This window comes from Eimeria maxima, genomic scaffold (genome assembly GCF_000499605.1).
Source record: "Eimeria maxima Weybridge genomic scaffold, Emw_scaff828, whole genome shotgun sequence".
Taxonomy (NCBI): domain Eukaryota; phylum Apicomplexa; class Conoidasida; order Eucoccidiorida; family Eimeriidae; genus Eimeria; species Eimeria maxima.
In genome coordinates, this window is record NW_013566796.1 from 1 (window position 1) to 10,000 (window position 10,000).

The following is a 10,000-nucleotide window of genomic DNA, read 5'->3' on the forward strand; positions in this document are numbered from 1 at the left end:
AAATAATGTATATATATATATATATATATATATATATATGTATATAGGTATTAGGAAGAGACGGAAGAAATTTATTAGATATATCTGTATCTAATAAGACAGCATTATATAATTCATCTTTTGTGAAGAAATTTTCGTCGTTAAATTCAAATATTCAAATTTTAGGAAGAATTATTAAATTATGGGCATCCAATCGAGGAATTAATAATAGGTATACTCCTGCTGCTCCTGCTGCTCCTGCTGCTGCTGCTGCTGCTAATGCTGCTGCTGATGCTGATGCTGCTGCTGATGCTGATTGTGCTGATGCTGCTAATGCTAATTGCTGTGCATTATTAAATTATGGGCATCCAATAGAGGAATTAATAATAGGTATACACCTGCTGCTGCTGCTGCTGCTGCTGCTGATGCTGCTGCTGTTGCTGCTGCTCATTGTCCTATGTGTTATTTATGTGTTATTATGTGTCTCCTTTTCTTACTATAGATCAGAGGGGACATTAAGTACTTATACATTAATGCTGCAACTCTTCTTCTTCTTACAAACACGTACTCCTCCTTTGTTGCCCCTATATAAGTAAGTAAATATAATATAATTTAGTGTCTCCTTTTTTGTCTCCTTTTTATTTGTCTCCTTTTTCCTTATTTATTATTAGGTGTCTCCTTTTTTTGTCTCTTTTTTATTTTTGTCCCCTTTAGAGACATCGAGATTGTAGGAGACACGCATGCAGATGGTACTGACTCCCCAGCAGCAGCAACAGCAGCAGCAACAGCAGCAACAGGAGCAGCAGCAGGAGCAGCAAGAGGAGGTGTACCTATGTGGGGTAATAATACGAAGATATCTGGGGATCGGTTTTGTGGAGACGATCCCAGCTGTCTCCCCTTCATCTCTGACACCAAGTAAGCAGCAACAGTATCCCTGTGTCTCCTTTTTGTCTCCTTTTGTCTCCTTTACTATCTCCCTCTGCTTTTGCAGCTGCTGTTGCTGCTGCTGCTGCTGCTTTACCTTTTGTTGCAGTGTCTGTCTCCTTTTTTGTCTCCTTTTTTTTTCTTTCTCTGCAGCAAAATAAAAGAGTTAATGGAGGGACAACCAAAGAATGAGGAGACAGTTGAGGAACTCCTTAAGGGATTCTTTCATGTGCGCTGCTGCTGCTGCTGCTGCTGCTGTTGCTGCTGCTGTTGCAGTAAATTCTGCTTTTCTCTTCTACCATTGGCCTATTTTCTCGGCATTTGTCGTTCTTTTCCTCATTTATTTATTTATTTATTTATTTTATTTATTTATTTTATTTATTTTATTTATTGTGTACAGTTTTACGGTTATGCATTACCTCGTATACAAGGAGAAGGTCCTCTTGTTGTTGATTTATATGATGGCTCTCTCCGTGTGGGGCTGGAGGAGATCGATCCAAGGAAGCTGCATGCATATGCAGGAAAAGGAGGAGGAGCAGCAGAGACACAGCCTGCGCATGCAGCAGCAGCAGCAGCGGAGACACTACAGGGGCCTCTTAGCCCTTTTCAAGAATTCAAAGAAAAGGCACTTTGGGGGCTGCATGCGCATGCAGCCCCAACCGCGCATGCACAGAGCAGCAGAATCTTTTCTGCGTTGCCACGTTGCGCAGCCCTTACGCAGCCCGTACCGCACCCTACCAGCAACAGCAACAGCAGCAGCAGCAGCAGGAGACAGTATTTAGGTGGTACTGCTCCTGTGTTGCATGTAAGGTGTCCCCTTTCTCGTTGTATTGTTAATAGATTTAGTCCCTCTGCTTGGTCATCCATCTTATCCGAATTCATAAGGGGACATCTGTTGCTAGAAGCGCTGCAGCAGCAGCAGCAAGAGCAGCAGCAGCAGCAGCAGCAGCAGAAGGGGCAGGACCAGCAGCAACAGCAGGCCTCCACCTTCAGTCTTCTTTTCCAGCCCGTAGAGGTGGCGCACAAGGATCGCCTAAGAGCGGGTGAGACATGCTGCTGCTGCTGCTGATGCTGCTGCCGTTGCTGCCGTTGTTGATGCTGCTGCTGCTGCTGTTTGTTGCACATGCGAAGCCTGCACATATACACCATATCTTCTGTTTCTTTGCATGCACGTCCGTGTCTCTGCATGCATGTCTCTGCATGCATATATTTGCATGCATGTCTTTGCATGCATGTCTGTGCATGTCTTTGCATGCAGAGACATTCGCCTACCGGAGGTTTGCTGCTGCACTGGCGCGCAGCAGAGGGCTGCTGCCCAATATCTTGCCCTCCACAGCAGCAGCAGCAGCAACAGCACCAGCTGCTGCTGCTCCCCCATCAACAGGACCTACAGCAGCGGCTGCTGCAGGAAGAGCTGCAGCACGAAGCCGCTGAGGTGTACGGCTGCTGCAGCTGCAGCAACACATAAAGAAAAAAATATTTCTTTTTTCTTTTTTTATTGTTTTTTTTTATTATAAACCCTTTTCCCTATTATTTGTTTATTTCTTTTTACGTTTTTTTTTGTATTTGTTTCCTTTTTATTGTTATTTTATTATTGTATACTATATAAACATATATTTATATATTATACAACCTTAGGTAGTATATATATGTCTATTTTTTATTTGTATATTAGTCTCCTTACTAGCAAACACCAACAAAAGCCAACAAAAGTATTTATTTGTCCCTTTTATTTATTATTAAATATAAACAAATATGTCTATTTCCTGCTGCTTCTGACAACCTGCTCCCCCCGCATGCATGCATGCATGCATGCATTGTTCGGGGCTTTCCTTAGCATGCATGCGTTGTCGCATGCTGCTACAGCCTTGGACTGGTTGCTGCTGCCTCATTTGAGCAGCAGCAGCAACAGCAACAGAAAAAGGTGCTGCTGCTGCAGCACCAACAGGAAAAGGTGCTGCTGCTGCTGCAGCAACAGGAGCTGCTGCTGCACATTTAAATATCCTTAGCAGCCTCTGTCTTTCCCTCTCTCTTATTCAGCAACATCTGCCACTCCTGGAAGACGCTACTCATCATATTCATCTGCATGCATGCAGCAGGCAGCAACAGCAGCAGCAAAAATATAGACACCAGCAGCAGCAGCATGAAGAATACCACTAACAGCAGCAGCAGCAGCAACAGCAGCAGCAACATATGCATCGAAAGCATCACCATCATCATCATAGCACCATCATCACCAACACCAACAGCAACAGCATCAACAGCATCAACAGGAGCAGCAGCAGCAGCAGCAGCAGCAGCAGCAGGAGCAGCAGAATTATTACTGTAGTATTATAAGTATGAGCAAGATGTTGAATTTTATTTTCAATTTTTGCGACGCAAATTGCAATTTCATTTCCTTTTACTTCTAATGCATGCATGCGCCTCTTATAGTCGGCTAAATCTGCATGCAGCCCCAAATATACACAATATGCATGCATGCATCCATGCATGCATACATCCATGCATGCATACGTGCAGCAACTACTGTAGAAGATAGGGAAGCACAGATATACGCACCCCATGGGGATGATCCTGCTGCTGATTAAGGTTCTGCATGCAGCAGCAACCGTAACAGTTATAGCAGCAGCAGCATTAGCAGCAGCAGTCGCAGTATCAACAACACTAGCAGCAGCATTAGCATTAGCATTAGCAGCAGCAGCAGCAACAGCAGCAGTTAATTGTGCATGCACTATTATATACCTGATAGACAAGGAGGATTAACATATTGCTGCAGTGTCTCTAGAGATCTAAGTTTTGCTGCTGTTGCTAGCAGCAACTCTTCCTGCTGCAGCACCAACTCTCTCTTTGCATGCAACGTCAGCAGCAAACGAGCAGCAGACACAGGACCACCCTCTAACCACACCTTTAACTCCGAATCTGCAGCAGCAGCAGCAGCACCAGCAGCAGCAGCAGCACCAGTAACAGCATGAGAGGCAGCACTGAACAAGGGAGGTAACAAGACGGCTCCTGCCCTTGGAAACCAACAATGCAGCAGCAGCAGCAGCAACCGCAGCAGTAGCAGCAACAACAACAACAGCAGCAGCAGCAACAGCAGCAGCAGCAACAGCAGCAGCAGCAGCAGCAGCAGCAGCAGCAGCAGCAGCAGCAGGAGCCTGCATACATTTAGCGAGTACTTCTGCAAGTGAGCCTCTCATAGCCACAGCAGTTTGTTGCTGTAAACTACAAAGAGATAAAATAAGAGATAAATTTTTGGGGCTTTTGCTTGCATGCGCTCCTACTCCTCCCTTTATTAATTCATTAGGGTTTATACCTATAGGAAAACAAAAAAGAAAGGCAGCAACATATATATTAACAAATAGCAGCAGCAGCAGCAGCAGCAGCAGCAAGAGCAGCATCAGCAGTCCCTGATGATGGGGCATATGCTGCAATAGTCCACTAAACCCTAAACCCTAAACCCTCAAAATGGAGAACAGGAGGGAAGGAGGCCCATTGCCTTAACCTCTACGGTAACTAGCAAAGTGTCTAGGGTTTATCGAGGGTTTGAGGTTTGCTGAGGGTTTAGGGTTTATTGAGGGTTTAGGGTTTATACAGGGTCTAGGGTTTAGGGTTTAGGGTTTAGGGTTTGCCTGACCTGCTGCTGCTTCGCATAGGGCGATTCTTCTTTCTATCTCATCTAATATAAGACGACTCTGCTCACTAGAAAGTTCTTCTGCTGCTTGCTGCTGCTGCAGCAGCTGCTGCAGCAGCTGCTGCTGTTGCTGTTGCTGTTGCTCCACCTGTTGCTGCAGCGATGGCTGCTGCTTTTGCTCAGGCTGTGCAGTGGTGTCCTGCTGCTGCTGCTGCTGCTGCTGCTCTCCTTGTTGTTGCTGCTTCTGCTGTGTGTCGCCTTCGCCTCCTTCGAGATTCTGCTCTTGCTGCTCTTGCTGCTCTTGCTGCTGCTGCTGCTGCTGTGTGTCCGGTTGTTGCTCCTCTTGAGGTGTGTCTGGTTGCTGCTGCTGCTGTTCTGCCTCAGCAGCAGCTGCAGCAGCAGCCTGTGCGGTGTCTTCAGTCATAGTTGAATATCAGTGATAGACAGAAGCAAGAAGGCTGTGTGTCCTGCTGCTGCAGCTTAGTGGTCCACCAGTAGTTTCAGCAGCAGCAGCGGCAGCGGCAGCTGCTGCAGCTGCTGCTGCATGGAGTCTAGACACAGCTGCAGCAAAGAGGCTTCACCTTGTTTGAAGCCCAAAGCGACAGCAGCTGCAGCAGCAAGCAGCAGCAAGCCGTGAGCGATCGCAGCAGCAGCAGCAGCAGCAGCGGGAGCAGGAAGCCGCGAGCGCAGCAGCAGCAGCAGCAGCGGTAGCAGCAGGAAGCTGCTGCTATGTCTTGCGAAGTTCACTAAGAGAATAAAATCTAAATAATATAAAGAAAATCCCCATACAATTTTATATATACACTGCAAACCCTAAACCCTAAACCCTAAACCCTAAACCCTTAACCAGTCAACGACGAGTAGGAGAGGGGTGGCTGGCTGCTGCATTGAGCATAAGAGTAATAAGAGTGTTATTTTTTCTTTCTTTTTTTCTTTTTATATAAAAGTTTATATAAAAAATAATAAATAAAAGCAATTATATTAATGTTTATATAACAATAGCAGCAATAATAGCAGCAGCAGCAGCAGCAGCGGGCCAGCGACGCCTGCAACAACAACTCCAGCAGCAGCAGCAGCAGCAGCAACAGCAGCAGCAGCAGCAGCAACTAGTGCACACACATTATATATAGGATTATATTTGTTTGTATAAATATATTTTTTGTGTATATTTATATTTTCTTGATTAAATATACAATTAGTATTCTTTTTCTCGGTGTTGCAGTGTAGTTGCTGGTATTTGCTGCTGCTGCAGCTGTTGTTGCTGCTGCTGCTGCAGCAGCAACCCTTATTTACCTAATACTTATATCCTTCTTATTCTTTTTTCTTAATAAATGCAATGGGGCTTCCTTCCTTTATATTAGCAGACATATGGATAATTCCTGCTGCAGTATTATTTGGCTTATTATGCAACAACTGCAGCATCAGCAGCATCAGCAGCAGCAGCAGCAGCAGCAGCAGCAGCCAAGTATGGCGTATATGTGTATTTGTTTTTTTTCTATTTTGTTGCTGTAGTTATATATTAAATCATTATCCTTATATAATACCTTATAATAGGAAGAAAAGAAGAATAAAAAAAGGTATAAAATATCCATTAAATATAGCACATAGAGGAGGACAAGCAGAAGCAGCAGAGAATACACTGCATGCATTTAATTATTCAATTAATTGCTGCTGCTGCTCAATGATTGAATTAGATGTATGTATAACAAAAGATAAACAACTTGTTGTTGCTCATGATGATTATTTATACAGAATTACTGGGCAACAGGTGTACATACACCGCACCAATTATAAGGATTTACCTCCAATATTATCTTCTAAGGAATTAGAGGAAATATATTTAAATAAAAAAAAAAATAAAAAAAATATACAACAACAACAGCAGCAGCAGCAGCAGCAGCAGCAGGAGGAGGAGGAGGATGTTGGTGTGCTGCAGCAGCTGCAGCAGCAGCAGCAGCAACTAAAGGAAGAAGAAGAAGAAGAAGAATATTTTATGGAATTTTTTCCTGAATTTTCTGGTTATTCTTCCCCTTTCCCTAGACAAAGAATACCTTTATTAAGGGAAGTATTAATTAATTACCCTAATATATTAATAAATATAGATATAAAAGGAGACAATAATATAGATAAAAAGGAGACAATAAAGAATTATAATATAGCTATAAATAAATTAATAAAATTAATAAAAAAAAAAAAAAAAAGAATTAATTATACTATTTTTGCTGGATTTATACAAAGAAATCTATATATAATTAAAAATAAATTGCCGCATGCAATGGTAGCCATTGGTCCTTTTAGGGCTTTTTTTCTTTCTTTTTCTTTTTTTTTAGGTATATTACCCTTTATTTATATATGGGAGGATGTATACGAATTCCCTGCATCTAGGGATTATATACAAAGGGATATAAGAAAAAAAAGAAGAAAAAGGAAGAAAAATATACTTTCTGCTGCTGTTGCTGCTGTTGCTGCAGTTACACCATATAGTGCAGCAGCAGCAGCAGCAGCAGCAAAATTAGCAAATTTTTTGCTAAAAATATGTAATTTTTTAGAGACAATAGAGACAGTATTAACTGTCTCCTTTTTATGTAATAAATACTTCCTGCATGCACTAAGAAGGAGGGGTCTCCTTATTATTTGTTGGGTACTAAATAAGGAGACAGAGTATAAGGAGGCAATAGAGGAATTGGGCTGTCATGGCATCATGACGGATAGACCAATGGTCCTCCGTAACTTCTTACAAAAATATTATGCTAATAAGCAGCAGGAGGAGGAGGAGGGAGAGGGAGACGAGGAGGAGGAGGAAGAGGAAGAGGAAGAGGAAGAGGAGGAGGAGGGAGAGGAAGAGGAAGAGGAGGAGGAGGGAGAGGGAGAGGAGGGAGAGGAGGGAGAGCGAGAGGAGGAGAAGAAGTAAAGTAAGGTGTAAGAAAAAGTGACCAATGGACCACACAGTGGTCCATTGGTCTCCTTCCTTATAAAAGGAGACACAAATGGAGACACAAAAGGAGACACAAAAGGAGACACTTATACACCTCAATTATTATGCAATGGAACTCCTAAGGGCTACTGTGTCTTTATTAAGACACAACATTATTATATTTATTTATTTATTTATTTATTGAGGTGTATAGGCAGCTCAATGCAACGCAGCAGCAGTTGCTGCTGTGGGGTCATTACTACTATTCTTCTCCTTTTTTATTATTTATTTATTTATTTATTTATTTATTTATTTATTTATTTATTTAGTATTTATTATTATTATTGTTAATAATATTAGTAAATTATATATTAATAATAATTATATATAAATAGTAATTATATATTAATAATAATAAAGTTATTATTATTATTAATTATTATTATTTATTTATTTATTTATTATTTATTTATTTATTTATTTATTTATTTATTTATTTATTAATAGGCACAAATAGACCAATGGCCCATCAATATATATACACAAAGACCCCACATATTTACGGTGTATAGGCAGCTAATTAATTAATTAATTATTATTAATTAATAATAATTATTATTTCTTTTTTTTTGCCATTAGTTTATTGGCAAAAAAAATAGACCAATGGACCACTAACCCTTTTTATGCATACACAATAACACGTATATACATATACATATACATCTATATACATATACATATATATACATATACCTATACATACACATATGTATATATATGTGTATATATACATATATATACATATATACACATATACACGTGTATATGTATATATATGTATATATATGTATATATATTTATATATATGTATATATATGTATGTACATACATATACATATATACACATATACACGTATATATATGTATATATATGTATATATATACACATATATACATATATGCACATTTACACGTATATATATGTATACACATGTATATATATGTATATATATGTATATGTATATATATACAATTTATGTATATATACATATGCATGCACCAATGGTCCCTTTTCCCTCCATGTCTTTATAAAGACACAGCAACACCCCACATATAATTTTACGGTGTATAGGCAGGTATAAATAAATATAAATAAATAAATATAAATAAAGGAGACAGTTGTCCCTTTTTTATATAAAAAGGAGACACCTTAATACATAGTAATAAAGAAAGAAAAAAAGGAGACAAAAGGAGACACTTTATACAGATATATAGACAATAATACATAACAACAATAACAATAAAAAAAGAAAGGGGATAAAAGGAGACAAAAAGAGACAAAAGGAGACAGATAGATAAATAGACAGGAGAGACAGAGAAAGGGAGAAAGAGGGACAGGTAGGCAGACAAATATACAGACAAGTAGAGGAGGACACAGAGGCAAGGAGGCAGAAGAAGAGGAGACAGAAAGGGAGACAGAAAAGGAGACAGAAAAGGAGACAGAAAAGGAGACAGATATGGTGTCCTTATTGTTTATTATTTCCTTGTGGTGTTTTATAGAACCACAACTCTCATCTAACAAACCCTAAACCCTAAAAACCCTAAACCCTAAACCCTAAACCCTAAAAGCCCCACAACCTACACCCTAAATACCCTAAACCCTAGAAACCCTAACTCTCTTCGTTATTCGTGTGCGTATACATTCTTATGTATATATGCTGGTGCTGTTGCTGCTGCTGATGTTGCTGCTACTGCTGCTGCTGCATGTTGGCCCGTTACGTCTTCTGTTGCACTAGACTAGGATTCTAAATTGAAGCAGCAGCAACAGCAGCAGCAGCAACAGCAGCAGCAGCAACAGCAGCAGCAGCAACAGCAGCAGCAGCAGGAGAGAGTGACGGTAGGAGACAGAAAGGAGACAGTAGAGAGAAAAGGAGACAAATACTGAATAGACAAAGCAACGTCTTGTTTCTTTATAGATCGCTGTCTATACACCCCAAGGCGCATTCATAGCAACACACAAATATACACCATGCCCCTGCAGCAGCAGCAGCAACAACAACAACATTCTGCTGCTGCTGCTGCTGCAGCAGCAACAGCAGCAGCAACAGCAGCAGCAGCTGCTAGAGGTACTATCTCCTCCAGGCATTTATTGCTGCATTTGCTGCACTGATAAACCCTGAAGGAGTATACCCTCTACAGCTGCTGCTGCAGCGCCTGCTGCTGCTGCTGCAGCTACTACTACTACTGCTGCTGCTGCTGTTGCTGCTGCTGCTGCTGCTGCTGGTGGTGGTCTTATCCCTTCCATGCATGAATAGCTGCATTAGCTGCATTAATAAATTCATTAAAAGAAAATCCTCTAAAGCCCCAACCATCAGATGGTGGGGTTGTTCTTATTGAATCATCAACACACTTCTTACCCTGAATCAGGTGGACATACACCACAATGCATGCATGCATGCATGCATGCATGCATGCATTTATTTATTGCATGCATGCATTTATTTATTTATTTATTATGTGCATGCATGCATGCATGCAGGATTTGGATATGC

The 10,000-nt window shown here is 40.8% G+C and overlaps 3 protein-coding genes across 3 annotated transcripts in view; 1 reads left to right on the forward strand and 2 right to left on the reverse strand.

Annotated features, from left to right (window-relative positions):
* Positions 1-4,254: 4,254 nt before the first annotated feature.
* On the reverse strand, positions 4,255-4,958 carry EMWEY_00043900 (hypothetical protein; the record flags this gene model as incomplete). The annotated part of the gene is made up of 2 exons (XM_013482889.1): positions 4,255-4,328; positions 4,538-4,958. The coding sequence occupies 2 exons, from the start codon at positions 4,956-4,958 to the stop codon at positions 4,255-4,257; spliced, it is 495 nt and encodes a 164-aa protein (XP_013338343.1).
* A 2,277-nt stretch (positions 4,959-7,235) lies between these two features.
* EMWEY_00043910 (hypothetical protein) lies at positions 7,236-7,445 on the forward strand (the record flags this gene model as incomplete). Its single annotated transcript, XM_013482890.1, has 1 exon — positions 7,236-7,445. The coding sequence occupies one exon, from the start codon at positions 7,236-7,238 to the stop codon at positions 7,443-7,445; it is 210 nt and encodes a 69-aa protein (XP_013338344.1).
* Positions 7,446-9,002: 1,557 nt separating this feature from the next.
* The window catches only part of EMWEY_00043920 (4'-phosphopantetheinyl transferase, putative), a gene marked incomplete at both ends in the record, with an annotated part of 3,759 nt that continues 2,761 nt past the window's right edge, over positions 9,003-10,000 (reverse strand). The window contains one exon of the mRNA XM_013482891.1: positions 9,003-9,023. Coding sequence (XP_013338345.1) covers positions 9,003-9,023 — 21 coding nt within the window. The remainder of the gene's footprint in view (positions 9,024-10,000) is intronic.